Genomic DNA, 19,182 nt, shown 5'->3' with positions numbered 1-19,182 from the left:
ACGCGCTTATCTTTAAGAAACGGATCCCTGAGGGTGTGTGTGTGTGTGTGTGTGTGTGTGTGTGTGTGTGTGTGTGTGTGTGTGTGTGTGTGTGTGTGTGTGTGTGTGTGTGTGTGTGTGCGCGCGTGTGCGTGTGTGCGCGCGCGTGTGCGTGTGTGTGCGCGCGCGTGTGCGTGTGTGCGCTTGTGTGTGCTTGGGCTACAGGGTTAGCCTGAGCGCAGCGTCGCGCCGCCGCCTCGCAGCCGCCGGCCTCGGACATGTCATCCAACTGTGCCAGCGCGGCGCCCCTGAGCGCCAGCAAGACCAAGACGAAAAAGAAACACTTTATAGGGCAGAAGGTGAAGCTGTTCCGTGCGAGTGAGCCCATTCTCAGCGTGTTGATGTGGGGTGTCAACCATACGGTAAAACCATTGGATTGTTCTTGTTGGTGCGGATGTTGGTGTGACTTGTGTGTGCGTGTGTGTGTGTGTGTCTCACGCCTGCTGTTTTGATTTAGCTTAGGCTAAAGTCTGCGTTTGGGGGGGGTCAGCTGCCTTGATCCATCAAGTCAGCTCTGCTGCTGCTGCTGCACATCCCCCTGTGTCAATCACAAGGATGTGTGCCAAGGTCTGAGTGGGCTGCTTTCAGAGGTTCCTGGTTCGGATCCCTTTTTAATCTGTCGGCCACTGGTGTGTGTGTGTCGTGATTTGATGTGTGTGTACTGTGTGTGTGTGTGTGTGTGTGTGTGTGTGTGTGTGTGTGTGTGTGTGTGTGTGTGTGTGTGTGTGTGTGTGTGTGTGTGGGACATGTTTTGGATAGTGTACTGCTTAAACCCCGACTCTGTGTGCTGACTGGTACTGCTCAGCAGCGAATGCACAGCACCCGGCATGCACTCGCATCCAGGGCGCATATCAACACGTAATTCAGCATCTGTGTCCCTGCGTAGCCATGTCGTGAGCGATGTTGTCGTACGCATGCCTTCCTGTGCATGCACTTTAGGGAGGGGTCTGACAGACAGAGCCTGAAGTTGCAGGGCGGAGTGCCCCCCCTCAACTGCAGATGCATGCATAGTCTTTTTAAAGTCAGTCGCACCCCAGACGGAATTAAGGCGCCCCGGCCCCGATATATATATATTTCAGATTAGCATTCCGTGGGTCCAATGCAATTCAGGGACGCACCTATAAATAGACCCGAAACATTGCATTCATTTTTAGTTGGGCAGAGGGGGTGTGCAAAGCAGGTGAAGGTCAAGCGGCTTCTGTTGGTGCTGCCTGCAGTTCTGCAGCCGGTGCGTCGGTCTGTCGCGCCTGAGTAGCAGGTGGTTGGTTCATTTTTGTATTGATCCGTTTTTTTCCCCAGAAAATCAATCCCTCCACCTAGTGTCGCATTCATAAAAGAAGCCTTTGAAATCCCGTTTTCTAATTACAGTAGACCTCCCCCGTGCGTTGCACTCATACCCAAGCATCAGTCAGAAATAAGATATTGGGGCCATAATGAAGAGAAATAAGCATTTATCGCTGACAAGCAAAATCAGAAAGACAATTATCAGTCACTACAGCACCAGATATTTTTTCACATGCAGGATGCAAATATACACATGTGTTTGTAGATACCGACCAGACACTTCATTCAGAACATCCCTTGTGTTGTGTGAAATCAGGGATGCTTGAGTCTCTTGGGGCACATGGAGTAGGACACTGTCATGCAAATGTTTGCTTCTTCAAAGGTGTACGGCTCCCCATCGGACAATGTGTAAGAGATGGGCTGTTTGGCGACGCTTTGTGTTGATGCTAAAAGGGCATCTTGCCTCAGCCTCTAAGCTTAGGCTGGTGTATAGCAGAAGGGTGATTGCATGGCTGAACCCTGAACCCTTCATTAGAATTGGACATTAGGCTTCAAAGGATAGTTTTGGATTACATTATCGATAACACATGTAACAGAGGACATGGATGTTTTTTAGTACAGGGATGCTTATTTTGCAGCTCTTGATGACTATCCTTAAAAAAACTGCTCCCAATGCAAACAGACTCAGAGACATATGATTTTACTACTTTTTAAGCATCATTTATGAAATTATCTTGCGCTGCGTCTGGGTGTCCACTGTGGAGTTGATGCGATGCTTTGAGCTGTATTAGATCAGATTTAGTGTCAACACATAGATACGATCTATCACTCTGACCGCTGCTCATCTTTTATCTTCTCTAGTGTGTTTGTTTCTGAAGTACTGTCAATCATTAGCTGAGCTTGGCTGAGTTTGGTTGTTGACTCAAACTAGGGCTTGCCGACGCGCTGTAAGCAGAAGCAGAGCTCTAGGAAGTGCTTAGAGTCCTTAAACCGTAACAACTCTGGCTCCTAATTGACTTGACAGGGTCTTTCAGGCCCGCATGAAAATTATGCTGTGTGACTTTTCACTGAACATGTGTTTTTAGCTAATGCAATCAGTTTTATGTCTCTTTTAAAATGACTCCTTCAGCTTTAAAATTACTCCTTTAAAATGACTGCACACTACAGGAGTAGTGTGTAGTATGTCTTATGTTATATTTTGGGATGCAATTCTAGTGCACCTTATCTATCATACTTCGTGGAGCAATTCTCCCCTTCTGTGAATATTGTCAACTCTTTACCTCCAACCCAACATCCCCTTGGGATGCTTTTGGGCCAATGTGTCTTCAAGCTCTTTTCCGATCTGTGTCTCTTCTCCAACTCCTGTAGGTCAACGAGTTAAGTAACGTGCCTGTACCAGTAATGCTGATGCCAGACGACTTTAAAGCCTACAGTAAGATCAAAGTGGACAACCACCTATTTAACAAGTAGGTACACCGGCAACCATTGGCCACCATTCACTCTGACGCTATTCTTAGACTCACAGCAGCTTACCCAGCTAATGCGAACTCCGTTGAGTGACCACATCCAGGAATTCTGTTTTTGCATCGTTTCTGTGTTCGTTCTATCTGTAGGGGTTATCGTTGGGAGCTAAGCGGGTTCAAATGTCTCGTTTTAAATGTGTCAATCGAAAAGGACCGCACTAGAATGCTCAAACGGATCTCTGATTGTAATATTTAAAATAGGATAGGCCTTGGTAAGCTGGGACCCCTGGGCCTGTAACTGGGCAGCTTTGCAATGCAAATAACCCACACTGTGTGTAGTCCATTGAAAAGGGTGTGTTTGTTTTGGTGTTATTGGAAGAGGATACTCAGCAGGTTTGAATGATTTTTAATTGGCTATTTGTTGATGTTTTCCACAGACTTTTGACAGCTCATGTCCTTTTTTTTTTGACAGCTGATGTACATTAACATTTAGATTTACATTTCGGATATTTAGCAGACACTTATAAGTGACTTAAAATAAGTACATTTGTCAGAAGAAAGGGAAGCAATAATATATCGGTGTCGGTACAGTAAGGATGTTCATAGAAACAAGTGCCAGGCACTTACAGTTGCTGGGTAAACCCATTCTCCGTATACAACAAAGATAGCTCGGATAAGACGCTATACAATGCTAAGGAGTCATTTTAAGTGCCAGGGTGTAAAAAAAACAATAAGTGTGTAAATGTACTTGTCTACTCCAGACATTAAATACCATTGCTTTAAAATACCTACAGCATTGCTTGTTAACTCTTCCTCTGTCAATTATATTAACAGTGTAGAATGATAGAATCCCCTAATAATAACTAGATCCTCATGTCCTGAATGAACAGAAGTATGGTTTGGTAACATAACATATAGCATAACAATTCGATTTTCCTCTAGATTCATACAATGCATACAGTTCGTTTTCTGGTCTAGCATAGACCAGTTACATTGAAGTACTGAGCTTTTATTTACCATGAGGAATAAAAAGCAGCTACCGGAGACAACAGAGTATATTACGATATAGTCACAAATCCCATCGGACTCTAATCTCAAAGTCAGGGACCCTCCCTTGCTGCTTCACTAGTCACCTGATGACCGAAAGATGTGATGTCAACATTTCTCCTTCTCTCCTCTTTAAAAGAGGCTCATATTAAATGCAGGTGCCACTCCTTCACATTGCACTTCCATACAACAGAACATTCCCCATTTTCCTACCGTTTGCCTAAAGTGATTCTTATCCATAATACCATAATCAATCTGTTATTGTTTTGCATAATGGTTTTATTCTGAGAATGGAAAAAAAAAGTACAACAATACAATGTACATGTAATGCGTACAGAATATAAGTGAAACATTTGTATTTCATACCCCAAAAACAAACCCCCTAAATGGTGAACACACACTACCTCAGATGACTAAGAGTGATTAAAGTACAGAGCCCAAACAAAGCAATAAAGTGCAGGAGTACATGTCAGTTAATAAATAACAATAAAAGATAAAATCTTAATAAAATAGTAATAATAATAACAATGATTTTTATAATAATAAATGAAAAAGGAGAGGAGGGAGGTTGAGAAAGGTCAATCTCAGCCTTTTTAAATCAAGATCGCTTGTTAGCAAATCAACAAGTGAGTCATGTTGTTGTGCAGCATAGCGGAGCTCTGTGATGCACCACCATGCTGCAGATGGACCTGTCATCGTCGGACACACTGCCTCATACAGGAAGTTGGCCAAATTGAACGAGACACCAGCAAAAAAAAAAAAGCTGCTCAATAATACATGGGAGGGCCTGCGAATATCTGCATCCTGGCTCCTCTAGGCAGTGGGGGGGGGGGAGTGGTTCTGAGCAGTGAAAGCAGAAGTGTTCATTTTGTTTTAATGTAGCTTGACAAAGCAAGGCAGATGAAAGGCCACCATTGTCGCATAGATTAAAGGCAATATTTAAAAATAGTGTGCGAGGTTCATAAGACAGTGCATGTGCTGCCGAGACTGTGCCGATCTGTCAGTCGGATATTCATCGACACTAGTTCTTCAGCCAGGAGGACTTTTAAGTTGCAGTTCATTAGCAATAGGTCCTTTAGCTAGCAGTCCTTAAGGACGCACAAGGGCTTTATTGTTAACGAGGCAACATTTTAATTAGGAAAGGAACATAAAATGGTTTACAAAAGTAGGTTATTATGTATTGGTTGGACCGCTGTCATTCTGGAACAGAATATTTGAACTTTATAGCATGATAAGCATTAACCTACTACCCATGCATATTATAACACCAGTGTGTCTGGGAAAGAGATTGTGGAAAGATTGTTGTGCCGCAGACACTTCTCTCGGTAACCCCTGTGCTCTCTCCCTCCCCCCCCCCCCCCCCCGCCAGAGAAAACCTTCCTAGCCGCTTCAAGTTTAAGGAGTACTGTCCCATGGTGTTCCGAAACCTGCGAGAGAGGTTCTGCATCGATGACCAGGACTACCAGGTCAGAGCCCAATCCCAGCCTCCCTCGTGGAAGATAATGCCTTCAACGAATATATGAAATATATAGTGTGTGTGTGTGTGTGTGTGTGTGTGTGTGTGTGTGTGTGTGTGTGTGTGTGTGTGTGTGTGTGTGTGTGTGTGTGTGTGTGTTACAATAAGTACACGAGAAACAGATGGAGAAACAACAATATATCTGTCGGTACAGTTAGGATGTTCATAGAACCAAGTGTCAAGCACTAACAATTGTTATTAACCCATTCCCCGTATAAAGCATACAGCTACGATAAGATGCTACACAACTAAGTGAAATTTTGCATAAATCCCTAAGAGGGGTGTGGGGGTGTGTGGGGGGGGGGGGAGGTTAACTAGGTTAACTCTGAACAAGTGAGTCTTGAGTGTGTCTTCAAGTGAGTCACGTACGCTTTATGAAAGTCTTCCAAATGCTGTGAACTTCCACTTTTTGTGTACAACGAGGCCTGGAAGGACTTTGATCTGTACTCTGTAATATGTCATCTGTAAACTGTAATATGTAACATGTAATATGTAATCTGTAAACTGTAATATGTAACATGTAATATGTCATCTGTCGTTTTGCGTTTTGCAGAACTCTCTGACGAGGAGCGCCCCGCTCAACAGCGACGCCCAGGGTCGCTTCGGGAACCGCTTCCTGTCCAGCTACGACCACCGGTTCGTCATCAAGACGGTGTCCAGCGAGGACATCGCCGAGATGCACAACATACTGAAGAAGTACCACCAGGTAAAGGCTAGGCCCTGCTGCGTGCCATTTCACCAAGTTGGGTCGCGTAACCACAAGATGATTACATGCCAACTAAATTCAACTGGGTTCTGCCATATCTATTGTATATTATTTATTTTATAAGGGTGTTGAATTGTTTTTGAAATGGTTTATTATTCGAAATGATTGCTGAACAATGCACACTAAATGTATTCATCAAGTGTCTGCTGCCGAGTTTCTGAATAGGCTGTTGAGATGTACGTCAGCCAGAATATTTGCGCATTCATTTAAATCACCTGACCAGATCTTAGCCAATGAAAAATTAGGGAACGAATGGCGTTGAATGAACGTTGAGCCTGCGTTTCTCATGCGTTCACCTCAGGGTTCAATCTACTACCACTACCCATCCGTTAGTGTATCAACAACTGAACAAATAATCTCATTCAAACCGACATCGCGATGTAATAGAACGCGATTTTCTAAATCCGTTACTTACTTGTTTTTTGTTTTACAATTCAATAGTTAAATAAATATGTTATATCAATTCATGCATCAATTCAACCCAACAGTAGGCCTGGCCAAAGGAAAGAGCAGTTTATATGTTGACTGCTTCCAATGTTGTGCTGGTCATAGTACTATAGAATGATTTATTGCTTGTTTAGTGAGTAATACAGAACATAAGGAACTTTAAAAAGGAAAAAAACTCATATTAAATCTCCGTTGCAATATTGGTCGTCATAATCGCAATTTGATTATTTACCCAAATCGCTCAGCCCTATTAACGACCTCTTGCGTCCCTCAGTTCATAGTGGAGTGTCATGGCAACACATTGCTGCCGCAGTTCCTGGGTATGTACCGGCTGACGGTGGACGGCGTGGAGACTTACATGGTGGTCACCCGGAACGTATTCAGCCACCGGCTCACGGTACACCGCAAGTACGACCTCAAGGTAGGCCCCAGAGGCTGCGGCGTGGCGGATTAAAATACTAACCGAAAAGTGGTTGAAATCTGCTTTTTTTTATTTGACGGCTGAAATGGGCTGATTTGTTCTCTCACAACGGCTCTGTGGGAAAAGCTGCTTGGTACTTTCTAAATTTAGCTGTTGCCATAGCAGACAATTAAGTGTTATTGGACAGTGTTAATAATATCGCTATGATTGATTGTGTTTGTTATGTCGTTAGCAGTGGGCTAATTAGACGAAAGCTGTACTGCATGATACAGTAACGTTGCTAAGGAGGATATAAACATCCTTTCTCCAACGCTCTCTTAATCGAGTAAAAGAAGGAATAAAATATGCCTTCTTCAAAAGATCAATCTTAAAATGTTGTGATCTAGAGAAACGGTCACATTTCGAGCCCCATAAAACACAAAATAGTTTTGCATTCATGCTTGAATCCAACCTATGTTCTTGTGTTCTTAGAAGTGAACAAAAAGCCATCCTTAATTTGCCCGCGAGTGCCCTTGTGAATAACACTTTCTAAAAATACGACCACTCTGTACAACAGAGAAGAGGATTATAGTGTTTGTTCTCTCCGTTCGCTTTAAGCAAGCTGTCTCTCATGTGTGTGATCTCTCCCCTACCCAGGGTTCTACGGTCTCAAGGGAAGCCAGCGATAAGGAGAAGGTGGGTTTGAACTCTCTGATAAATCAATGGGACCAAAGGAGTTAATACTATAGGACCATGATAAGGGCACTTTGTGTTGGACCACGGTATGCTCCTTACTTAAGGAGATTCCTCTGAATTCCAAGCATTTTCATTTGTAACATTCCTTCAGCAATACATCCAATGTCTTGTAATTTAGGCCACATATAGTGTGTGTGTGTGTGTGTGTGTGTGTGTGTGTGTGTGTGTGTGTGTGTGTGTGTGTGTGTGTGTGTGTGTGTGTGTGTGTGTGTGTGTGTGTGTGTGTGTGTGTGTGTGTGTGTCCAGGTTGGCATTAATGCACAGGAACAGGAAAGATGGATTCAAAAGAATCCCTCACCAGTCTGCCTATAACATAACGCCAACAACCATCTGTCCTTCACACCTTCTGCATGCGTCTAACGATCCTTTCTCGTGCGGCCAGGCCAAGGAACTGCCGACCTTCAAGGATAACGACTTCCTGAACGAGGGCCACAAGTTACAAATAGGGGACGACAACAAGAAGTACTTCTTGGAAAAACTAAAGCACGACGTGGAGGTAGGAGACGTTTCGTGCTGACTTTTGCGGTTTACACAGTCCGATAAAGGCTTGAGTCTGGCTCCGGTGACTCTGACCCTACTGCTTACACCACTGTCCCTCAGCTTCAGCTGAACACAGTGATTGTGTATATTGTATCTGTATTTGTCCAAGTTATCTAGGCTATAGATTAGCTCCGTGTGGCAGATGTCAGCCTTGTACGTACGCCGCTGATTCGGCCGGTGTTGTTTTGGTGCGTTTGGGTTGGCTTGGCTCAGGAAGTAGAGCGGGTTGCCTTGTAACCAGAAGGTTGCTAGTTCGATCCCCAGCCCAGAGTGTCGAGGTGACCCTGAGCAAGACACCGCACCCTGCCTATAATAATATCAGGGACGAAGGATGGAAATTAGCCTTTGGTTATAATCATGTATATTTACATTTTTGAAAGATGTTCATCAATATACTTTGTCCCTTTTTGTGAAATAAATAAACTTCAAACCCTAACTGCTCCTGACGAGCTGGCTGTCGCCTTGCACGGTTGACACCGCCGTCGGTGTGTGTGTGTGTGTGTGTGTGTGTGTGTGTGTGTGTGTGTGTGTGTGTGTGTGTGTGTGTGTGTGTGTGTGTGTGTGTGTGTGTGTGTGTGTGTGTGTGTGTGTGTGTGTAAAACGTTGTCAGTCGCTCTTGATAAAAGCGTCTGACCTCCATGTCTGCGTACTTGGGTCCTCCCCAGTTCCTGGCCACGCTGAAGATCATGGACTACAGCCTGCTGGTGGGCCTGCACGACGTGGACCGGGCGGAGCAGGAGGAGATGGAGGTGGAGGCCGGCGGGGACGAGGAGGAGTACGACGACGGGATGGGCGGCGGGGGGGGGGCGCTCCCGGGCTCCTTCGGGACCCCGCCGGACAGCCCCGGGAACATGCTGAACTTCGGCGGGTTCTTCGGCCCGGGGGAGTTCGACCCCTCCGTCGACGTCTACGCCATCAAGAGCCACGACGGTAAACCGCTTGCGACCGCTGTAGTCCTGACGGGTTACGTTTTGACACCGCTGTTTTTTTTTTTTTTAAAGGGGTGATATCACGTCACAAGGTGTGAGTGTGATCAGCCGTTACAAGCCGTTTGAGAGTCGGCCTTTTACCTGTGTTTCAGTGACATCACAAGTGTGAGGCCACGTTTATCTGAGCAGGGTATTTATAGAAACGAATATTTCCCCCCCTCCGTTTTCAAAAATAACATTGTGCCGCACAACATCGTTTTCAAAAAAGTTGTCGTTTACATCAAAACGCATAAATACGCCGTCGAGCGCCATTATAACTATGCCAAACCTATGGGCGGCAGTGTAGGGAGAAGGATAAAGCCATGCAAGCCAATCAGAATCCTCAGAATCAACAACAACGAATAACACGAGCGTCTTCCTGTAACAAACAAACTGTAAACATAGGGGCGCTCATATGACGTTAAGCATTTCCTGGCGCATAATGTGACGCTTCAGAACCTAAAACCCTGTTTCTCCCCGTTGACACGACAACACATAACCCGCGTTTTCAGAAATCTCCACTTAGGCCGGAGTTTTTAGAAATGATCGTTTTCTGTGACAAAAACTGTGTTTTTGTGTAAATGAGAGGCCAAACCGCGTGGAAATATCTGCGTTTTCCCTTCGTGTAAACGGGGCCTGAGTGACCATCTAGATGTACGCTGGATAGGTCAATCGACCAGCCTAACCAGTGGACTGTAACAAATGTCGCTGATCTATCCGTCAAACATCTATTATAATATGTAGACACTCCCACTTGTGATGTCACTAAAACACAGGAAACGGCTGATTTTCAAACTGCCTGTAATGGCTATTCACGCTCACAGCTGGTGGCATGATATCACCCCTTTAAACGACCACAGTTTTGGTTTTGCCGGGCTGAAACCCCAACAGGCTGTGTTCACAGCGATGCGCTCGCGGGGCAGACACAGGTGTTGTCCGTATCGCTGATTATGGGTCTGCTGTCCACCACCCGGGCCCGGTTAGTCTAGACCAGTGCGGATCAGTCTACTATCCGTGCCCTGGTACATGAAGGGAGCAGACCCATAATTAGTGTGTCAGAGGAAGTGTCCGATGACTCTTCTGTGAAAAGGGTCTATTAAATGCCGTACAGGAAATTGGCTTAGCTTAGCACCTGGTCAGCATCCATTTAATTATTCTCTGTTCGTCTGGACCTGCCACTCACAGATTTGAACATGCATGCAAAACGTAATGGTCACTGACTTGCTGTATAAATAGTTTGGATTCAACAAAATTAGTCTAAAAAAAATTATGCATATATTATAGTTGTAATACAAAAATTTTGTTTGTGGCAAAATGCATCATCATCATTAGGTTTATATTCTTTGTGATTCTCAGCGAACAGGAGAGGTCCTGACTCTGTCTGTATGTTTCACTCCTTAGCTGCTGTGAAGAAAGAGGTGTACTTCATGGCCATCATCGACATTCTCACGCACTATGATGCTAAGAAGAAAGCTGCACATGCTGCCAAAACTGTGAAACATGGGGTGAGTTTCCTGCACTATCCTCTGAAGGTTTCATTAAATTTAATTGAAAATCAAAAGATAAGTACAATCTTGGAATATATTTGCCTCGAATAATTGAAAGCCCTGCTCACAGCATTTGGAAAAGCACTTTCCCTGTCCAACTCAATTACAAACCAAGGTGTGTGTGTGTGTGTGTGTGTGTGTGTGTGTGTGTGTGTGTGTGTGTGTGTGTGTGTGTGTGTGTGTGTGTGTGTGTGTGTGTGTGTGTGTGTGTGTGTGTGTGCGCGTGTGTGTGTGTCCCCCCTCCTAGGCAGGGGCGGAGATCTCGACGGTGAACCCCGAGCAGTACTCGAAAAGATTCTTTGAGTTCATGTCTAACATCCTGTCATAGACCCACCGGGCTCCCTGCCCGACCTGTCAATCACTGACAACCACCAAACAACGTCAACCCAAGTACACGAACCACCACCCCTAGCAAACCCCCCTTTCCCCTGGCTTAGACCCTGCGTCCCCCCCCCCCCCCCCCCCACATACTCTCCTGTAGGAGCCCTTCCATGGCCAGGACCACAGACTCGACAGGAGGGATGGGAAACCATGCTGTTACAGTTCACTACACTGAGGCAGGGAACTGGACTCTTTCTAGGGAAAAAACAAACAAAACACAAGCGATGTGCTCTTCCCCCCCCTTCCCTTCCCAAGCAACTCCCCCCCCCCCCCCCTCCCCCCCCCCTCCCTCCTCCCTCCTTCTCCGTCGCACAGTGTAACGCCCGAACGGACAACTCGACACGCAGAATTTGGACATTTTAGTTGGGACTTCTCCCTGGCCTCCATTTCTTCGGTCCAACCCCCCCTACGCCACCTCGATCTCCCCCCCCCCCCCCACGCCAGCACGGGAACTGTGTCACTAATGCCTTGAATGAGTGTCCGCTTCTGCATTAAGCGCCTCGTTAGTTCTCTCTCTGTTCAGTTTCCATTCTCGTTGTAGTATTTCTTGCACATATAAAGAACACAGACATGTGTACGTACGCACACACACACACACAAAACAACCGATGCAGAATAGCCATAATCGCATGACAACTGTTCAACCTATTAGCCACAAGGCTTTCGTAAACAATAACTAAATAGCAAAACAAATTGGAACAGACGACAACCGGTGATCGACTTATGAACATATAATGGTTTTACGTAAATGAATGCAATATTAAAAAAAAAATGCATGGCTGATATGTACATGACTCCACCAGTAAGCTGAAACAATGACCTTAGCATCTGAGTGTAATGACTAAAACAAATACCTAGGTGTTTAAATGTTACGTTGCCATATTGTTTTTGAATATTTCAGAAATTTAAATGTGAGCTCGGAGGTTTGGACGATGGAAGAAAAAGAAAAAAAATGATCTAAAAAAATGGGGAATTCTACATCAAATACTTGTTTTATTACCATAAGAATCATTTTTATATCTTGTTTACATTAATGTAGCAATTTTGTGTTTGTATACAGTATTGTTTTGTTACCAGACATTAGAAAAGGTTACTTGAAAATGATTCATTGCATATTAAAGGGAGTTTTAACTTGGACCACGACTGGGTGTGAAAAAAGTATTTTATTTCAATTACTCATCGTTTCTATTGCCGCTTTATACAAGGACATTTGTGGGCATAACAGTGGCCAAACTGTCCCGTAAATATTGCCGAGAGCAGTTTTATAAACCAGGAGAATACTGAATGATTTAACCTTTCAGTGTTTGCAATAGATCCAATTTCACCCTCAGTTTCGGGTGTTCATGAGCCAAACAAACAGATTATGGTTGAATGATAGCGCATTTTTATTATTATTGTTGATCCCTTTTGTGTGCTACAAAGAAAGACAAACCAGAACAGATAATTGGCCCAAAGGTCTTTTATTGACCAATATGAATAACAAAAAAACATACAAGCATGGGGTATTTTATACAAATCGGGTAGTCGTTGAGGCTGCGGAGTAGAAGGGCTCTAGTCCATCCTGGCTTTCAGGGTGCGTGTGGTAATCTTGTCCTTCTCACTGCGAGGTAGAGGAAAAAACAGGATTTATTTTTTATAGCGTCATCCGAGTGTGACCTATGATGCTCTGTACACAGTGCCGGGTAATAACGCTCCACTTACATGACTTGTACAACCACCCCCATGCCGGATACGGCATCACGGTCCACGGCGTTCAGCATGGCCTGGGAGATGGTCTCAAACAGGTCCTCAGGCTCCTGCACACATTAAGACACGTTTCTCAGATCAATGATCCCAATATCAGATCTGCTAGAGGGCTGAGACTTCACATCGATTGAGCAGTGAAGAAGTATTTGAAGATGCATGTAATCCAATTGATACATTGCAAAATTAAGAAATAATGTATCACATGTCATCTTTCCAATATCTTGTGAAGTAGGTCCACTTTATGGACGCGCTTCCTGTTTTAAAATGGGCTGCTTTGCATAACAAATTCAATCGGATGCCTCGAGGGAGTGGTTGCAATAACACAAAGCTGGAAGACGAATGGACATGAATGCAAAGTTGCCCTGCTTTTATTACTGAAAGCAAAACAAGTTTTATAATCCCGTCCCTTTTCATTTCCGGCCGGGCCAGACAGGGCCTTAATCTGCACGTTAGTGTTGAGCTCCAGCCCTCTGCGCCACAGCACACTCACCATGTCGGGCTCCCACAGAGACTCGCACATGCCGTACATCTGCTCGGAGCAGGTGCCGCTCACGACGAAGTCCTCGGTGACCATGGGGCAGCCGATGAGGTCCAGCGAGCAGATGAAGGGTTCGAACGTCTTGGGGTCGAGGCCAGCGATCACGGGCTCGATGTAGTACGGCCCGAACCTAACGAGAGGAACACACAGGTGTTCTGTTAGCACAACAGCACATGCGTTGTTCCTTTAGACTCAAGGATTTTTAACTCTAAAAAACAAAAACAAGATGAAACTTCTTTTTAATTTGAGTTGAGTTTAAACATGGATTCTAATTGGATGGACTCCTTGTTGTAAGGCCTTGAATTAATTTAATTACAGGATATAAACCGTAGTTGGTTCTATCACAGGACAGGCAGCCTGCTTTCAAGCTGTTCCCATGACTACCTCTTCCACACTTACATTTTATAGAGTCAAAATGAATGCACCACAACACACACTATCATTTAATAGACCCACTCACCTCTTCTCGTAGAGCAGGTTGGACACCATGCTCATGAAGGTTTTGGGCTTGATCTGGCGCCCTTCTTTCAGCTCGTAGAGGTTCAGCCTGAACTTTAGCCTCTGGGACCTAAACAACAAAATGACAGCAAATTACAAACCTCTCTACACAAATCATATTTTTAACTTATGACAGCGATTAGGGGATTACTATTACCGATGTATTTATTGGATGTAATATTTCGGAAGATTAAAAAAAAAAATAAAGCATTTGTTAACAATAACCCCATCTATTCTTTTATCGCCTTCTTATAGACATATGACGACGATCGAATAAATGTATTCAGCTGACCATCCACAGTTGAGACTTCAGGAAGGATACTTACACTGTCTGTACATCAGTAGCAAGTCCAGCCAGGCCAATGTACAGCCTGTCTCCCATGGGAAAGATCTTCTGGAAATCTGTTGTGACCATTTGAGCCTGGACGCCAAATCTCCGGTCTGCTGCGATGGCCACACAGTTCTTCCCCCGCATAGCCATTACGGCTCCACCGTTATAGGACATAATAGACTGGGGAAGAAATAGAAATGATGAAAGAAGTTACTAAATGGTTAAATTTCGATCAATTCCAAGATTTGAAGTTTGTTAAAGCCTTGTTTGGGGACTGACACTTCCTTTGAATTGTTGAAGCTACTGACATAAAAAAAAAAAAGGGTTGAAATATGATAATGAATCGGTGTGACTGGCTACTGTTAACTGTATACGGGTAGTGTGGGGCGGCCATCGAATGAGCTGTGTTCGACTGAATTAATCACAAATCAATAGTCACAAATCAATAAAAAAAACGATACTAGCAATTTAGTATGGTGAAAATAAACCTAGTTGTGTATCTCACTGACAGATATGGTTCAATACTAAAGCATAGTACTATGAATGGTTGGTTAATAAAGCATACCGTGTATGATTCATAGACTAAAGCATTCTGTGTATGGTCAATACTAACGCATAGTTTGTATGGTTCTATTCTATACTACAACACACCGTGTGTGATTCAATGCTAAAGCATACTGTGTATGCTAGAAGCATAGCATCCGAATAGCAGCCAGTTTACTTGACCTTTTAAAACAGTAAGAGCTGATTATTTAATGCCATGCTTCCGCACCATCAGAATAAATTTCACATAAAACCAGAACCAAAACCAAACAAAAACATGAGAAATATATGACTTCTTAAATCTAAAACGAGATCCTTTTAGCTAGCATGATGCTGCAAGTGACAACATTAGCTAACACGGATGCTAACTCGACCATATCACTGTCAAGCTTTGTTTGTTATTTACAGTTTTGAGAGCCATTTTTTAGCTAAGTAACTATTTTAACATCAGCCTTACAACGATTCTTTTTCATATACACTTTCTTACCATGGTGGATACTTTGGATGTTTTCTTATTATAAACCCGGTTTATGCTAGCCCCGTACGGTGACTACACGATTCTGAGGGCTGCTTGGCTGAACCACGTCAAGGAAAGCTTCACGGCGATTGGCTGTGTAAAGTTTCCTTTGCAGTAAACCCTGTTGTAATTGGACGATTTCTGTGCGTCCACAAAAAGGGCTGTATGCATTGGATGGCTGAGGACGGTCTTTGCTTAAAGTGAAAGCAAACTAGTAATAAGCGGTGAAAAGGGAGTTTGGTTGCTGCGTTCAAGACTTATAATTAACATAAATATTTAAATGTAAAAAATCTGCATGAGCTTTACCAAACATCAACTCATCTGATAAAGATGAAAAATGTGTTTTGGGATCAATTACGTATTCCACACACCTTATTCTTGGTCGGAATAATCCAATACTCAAAACATACCTTTTCACACTAGCCTTCCCCACCTAACTCCCACCTTATTCCTCATGTTTAACCTGTTTTTCTTTTATTCCTAGTCTGTTTTACATAGTTTTGATAGGCCAATATGTAAAGCGTCTTAGAGTACCAGATTAAGCGCTATATAAATTTCATTTATTATTAATACTACGGCCGATTGTGCTCCCTTCTGTGACAAAAACCCTCTAGGATGCATAAAGGACCACAATAAAGAGTCCACACCAGTTTACACAAAGTTAATCTGTTTAATAAAATCACTCTTAGGAGTACATCGATTCAGAAACAGATTGACAAAATATGCATGACAAAATCTGCATGATCCAAATCCTAAAACCAAAACAATATATACACTGTCGAACAATATACTGTACAAAATTGAGGTCACAGGTGACAGAAGAAACAGCCTTCTAGCACTTGAAAATAACCATTGGTGGCCCTGGAGCTACACACTGCTCGGGTGAAACCCAAGACTGCAATCACAGGAGTGCTCCCCATCCTAACACTGTTCTAACGCAGTCAGCAATGCCCTCTCCCAAAGACCGTTCTACCGCTAATGAATGACGGTCATATTTTCTGTGTGTTCATCATCTCCTCATGAAGTTCTTCTCCAGAGACACTTTGGTGCGCTGAATGGAGTGGATGTTCCTCTTCACTCGGTCCTCCAGTGAGGAGGTGGCTGCGCTCTCCAGCTTCATGTTGCTGAGGGGGAAGGAACACGTTTTAGTACGGTTGCCTGTGTGTGTTTGTGTGACGTGAGCACAAAGGATGCAGAGAGAATGTGCTAATGGGAAAATGCTTATGCCAGAACGTGTGAAGATTTGCTATGTGACAAGAGTTCACCGTCACTTAATGTTAAATATTTTCATTATAATAAACAATCACTACTGTAGTTTACAATATTGTAATTAATACAATAATATAAATGTATTTTTTACGTTTACAATACGTTTGAATTTGATTTTTCCGTTTTTGAATAGTTTAGGTATGGTTGGTTTCAAATCGTAAAGGTTTACAATTGAAAGAATGCAAGGTATACCAAATAAAGAACATAGCTAGAAACATATTGAATGAAGACTTACTGAATGAATCCAGCATGGCGGACATGCTTGACACTTTGTTCCTGTTCCTTCTCCTGCTCCTCTTGCTTCTTGTATCTCTTCACATTGTCCATCCTCTCTTCATCCCTCTGCTTAGCAAAGCCCATCATCTCCAGCCTTTTGTTCTCTAGCTCCTCAGCCGAGAGTTGCCTGTGATGACAAATGACGGCGTGTTAGAATCAAACTCAATGGAACGGGTTCAATGAGAACAGGTGATAAGAGTTTAAAAACGGTTTTGTGATTGCACGAAGCAATACCCTCGAAAATGAAACATCATTTAACAAAGTCACCTCTGTTAGATCGCCATGCAAGCTAGTGTGAACACATCTGTGATGCTAATTAGCATAGTCTCTCAAAATGTATTCTTTGAAAATGATAGTGTTATATTTATATTAATGGCGGTTTCAACCCCAGATGGCGCCAGCCAGCTCATCTGAAGCAGTTAGGGTTAGGTGTCTTGCTCTGGGACACCTCGACCCTCAGCTACGACGAGTCTGGGATTGAACGAGTAGCAACCTACCTACTAGTCATCCGCTCTACCTCCTGAGCTACTGACGCCCGTGACAATATGTGGACTTACTTGGACCGATGGCTCTTCTGTCTCTGGTACCGCTCCTTCTGCGGGCTAGCAGGTCTGCGGTAGACCTTGCTGTCAGAGTGGTGGTGGGAGGAGTGGTTTTCCGTGCCGTTCCGTTTGGGAGACCGGGACCTGCTTCTCTCCCGACGGCCCGGTTGGGAAGAGGGAGCCGGGGGCTGGTGAGGTCCACTGGCTGGTAACTGAAAGGGGAGGGAATAGTTTTATCCAACCGTTGGTCCGGGAGTAACGAGATAATTACTCAAACAACAAACGGTGTTACTCACTAGAAGTCCATAGCCGGGAATATTCTGGGAGTTGGGCCTGTCAGTGTGTCGGGATTTCTCTTTTTTGGAATGTGATCTAAGGATAAAAAAACAGATATCATCAAGATTTATCGTGAAACAAGCAACACCTCACAGCTACACACCTAAAAGCTTGTATGAACTCTAAACGCCTGTACATACTAGTGTTGTCCTCGACTAAGATTTTGCATCATCGTATCTGATCCTTCAGGGCAGACCCAATGTTAACTAACTGTCTAATCATAGAGGATTTTTTTATATATATGCAGCTACTATGAGCCTTATGCCCTATAATATAGACCACAATGGTAAAAGACTGCATCGATAAAGAGAATGCAGAAGAGTTTGCCCCATTACAAATATAACATTTATTTATTTTGGACATTGCATTTCAGCGACGGCTAGGGAAAAAAATTAGGCACTGTCCAATTTAGCAGAACTGCGTAAATGCACCTAGTACCAATGGAGAAAATCTTAAACTTTTGACGTTTTTTTCCCTGAAATTGTGTGTCCTTCTGGCCTTAATGTCGGAATGTCCTCTTCTTCAATAAGAAAATGATTGGAAGATGCCACTACCATGACACAGAGGGATTACTCTGTCGTAGAATTGATTCCTTTGAGATCCAAGGTCCTCCATAGTACCTACCCATGTTTTCTGTGGACTTCCTCCTCCTCAGAGCTCGAACTCGTGGTCCTTCGTTTGTGTTTCTTCTCCTTCTTCCTTTCCTTGTCTGCTCTCCTTTCCTTCTTATCCTTCTTCTTTTTCTTCTTCTTCTCCATTTCCAGATTCTCTCGCAGCTGTTGAGGAGGAAGATGGGTTTAGGTAAGACAGTACGTGGCTTCGCATCGTGTACTCAATTTACTCTTCAGAGTTTAGTGAGGGGATCAGCCTGATCTGAGGCATTTTATAAAGTCATTTATACACCATTCATCAAAACCAAATCAACATTGGCACGTTGTTATTTCACTCCAAAAAAAAGGATAACTAGCAATTCAATTGGTGGTTGTAACTATTCAAGCAATTTTAACACAATATTTAAAAAAAACATTTGTTACCATCTTACCATTGCTTTAATTTTCTTCATTTTCACTGGATTAGTCAAGACTTCCCTCTTCTTCTCCTCTTCTCGTTTCCTTCAAATACCAAAACAGAACACAGATTAACACAACCGAATAACGTGGACTTTAATGGACATATAAAGCCAGAAACTAAACAACTGACTGGTTGAAATGTAATTCCAGCTACTCCACATTAGGCGCAATAAGAAACCCATTATATTGAAACAAGTCGTACAGTTAGGTATGATATAAATTGAATACTTACTTAACAGAATGGATGTGTATAACGCTGTCATCATTTAAAACATTGTTTTTAAATTGTTTTGTGTCATGAAAAACACAAAAGGTTCAACATGGTATACACGAGTCACAGGTCTTGAGGGCCATAACAACAA

The 19,182-nt window shown here is 43.5% G+C and overlaps 3 protein-coding genes across 3 annotated transcripts in view; 1 reads left to right on the top strand and 2 right to left on the bottom strand.

Moving 5' to 3' along the window:
- Window positions 1-33: 33 nt before the first annotated feature.
- On the top strand, window positions 34-12,297 carry LOC115540541 (phosphatidylinositol 5-phosphate 4-kinase type-2 beta). The gene is made up of 10 exons (XM_030351948.1): window positions 34-401; window positions 2,692-2,789; window positions 5,203-5,299; window positions 5,903-6,055; window positions 6,837-6,983; window positions 7,620-7,658; window positions 8,101-8,214; window positions 8,924-9,188; window positions 10,628-10,731; window positions 11,021-12,297. Exons 1-10 carry the CDS (start codon window positions 258-260, stop codon window positions 11,099-11,101), a joined length of 1,242 nt encoding a protein of 413 aa, XP_030207808.1. The 5' UTR covers window positions 34-257; the 3' UTR covers window positions 11,102-12,297.
- A 292-nt stretch (window positions 12,298-12,589) lies between these two features.
- psmb3 (proteasome 20S subunit beta 3) lies at window positions 12,590-15,466 on the bottom strand. The gene is made up of 6 exons (XM_030351964.1): window positions 15,298-15,466; window positions 14,263-14,447; window positions 13,899-14,006; window positions 13,391-13,568; window positions 12,856-12,950; window positions 12,590-12,754 (listed from the first exon to the last, which is right to left on the bottom strand). The coding sequence occupies exons 1-6, from the start codon at window positions 15,298-15,300 to the stop codon at window positions 12,706-12,708; spliced, it is 618 nt and encodes a 205-aa protein (XP_030207824.1). The 5' UTR covers window positions 15,301-15,466; the 3' UTR covers window positions 12,590-12,705.
- Window positions 15,467-15,977: 511 nt separating this feature from the next.
- cwc25 (CWC25 spliceosome associated protein homolog) overlaps window positions 15,978-19,182 on the bottom strand; it is a 4,405-nt gene continuing 1,200 nt past the window's right edge. The window contains exons 4-9 of the mRNA XM_030351950.1: window positions 18,793-18,862; window positions 18,375-18,526; window positions 17,711-17,786; window positions 17,430-17,626; window positions 16,832-16,999; window positions 15,978-16,451 (exon numbers count right to left, since the gene is read on the bottom strand). Coding sequence (XP_030207810.1) covers window positions 16,337-16,451; window positions 16,832-16,999; window positions 17,430-17,626; window positions 17,711-17,786; window positions 18,375-18,526; window positions 18,793-18,862 — 778 coding nt within the window. The 3' untranslated portion in view covers window positions 15,978-16,336. The remainder of the gene's footprint in view (window positions 16,452-16,831; window positions 17,000-17,429; window positions 17,627-17,710; window positions 17,787-18,374; window positions 18,527-18,792; window positions 18,863-19,182) is intronic.

Source organism: Gadus morhua, chromosome 3 (assembly GCF_902167405.1).
Source record: "Gadus morhua chromosome 3, gadMor3.0, whole genome shotgun sequence".
Lineage (NCBI taxonomy): Eukaryota > Metazoa > Chordata > Actinopteri > Gadiformes > Gadidae > Gadus > Gadus morhua.
Note: the sequence above shows the minus strand (reverse complement) of the source record. Positions and strands in the feature narration are given on the sequence as shown.

Coding starts and splice junctions, on each gene's coding strand:
- psmb3 (XM_030351964.1), bottom strand. Junction 12,951..13,390: donor CTCTGTGGGAGCCCGACATG/GTGAGTGTGCTG, acceptor TAATGTGTGCAG/GAGCCTGAGGACCTGTTTGA. Junction 12,755..12,855: donor GGGGTGGTTGTACAAGTCAT/GTAAGTGGAGCG, acceptor TCTACCTCGCAG/TGAGAAGGACAAGATTACCA.
- LOC115540541 (XM_030351948.1), top strand. CDS start 258: ATGTCATCCAACTGTGCCAGCGCGGCGCCCCTGAGCGCCAGCAAGACC. Junction 402..2,691: donor TGTGGGGTGTCAACCATACG/GTAAAACCATTG, acceptor CAACTCCTGTAG/GTCAACGAGTTAAGTAACGT. Junction 6,984..7,619: donor ACCGCAAGTACGACCTCAAG/GTAGGCCCCAGA, acceptor TCCCCTACCCAG/GGTTCTACGGTCTCAAGGGA.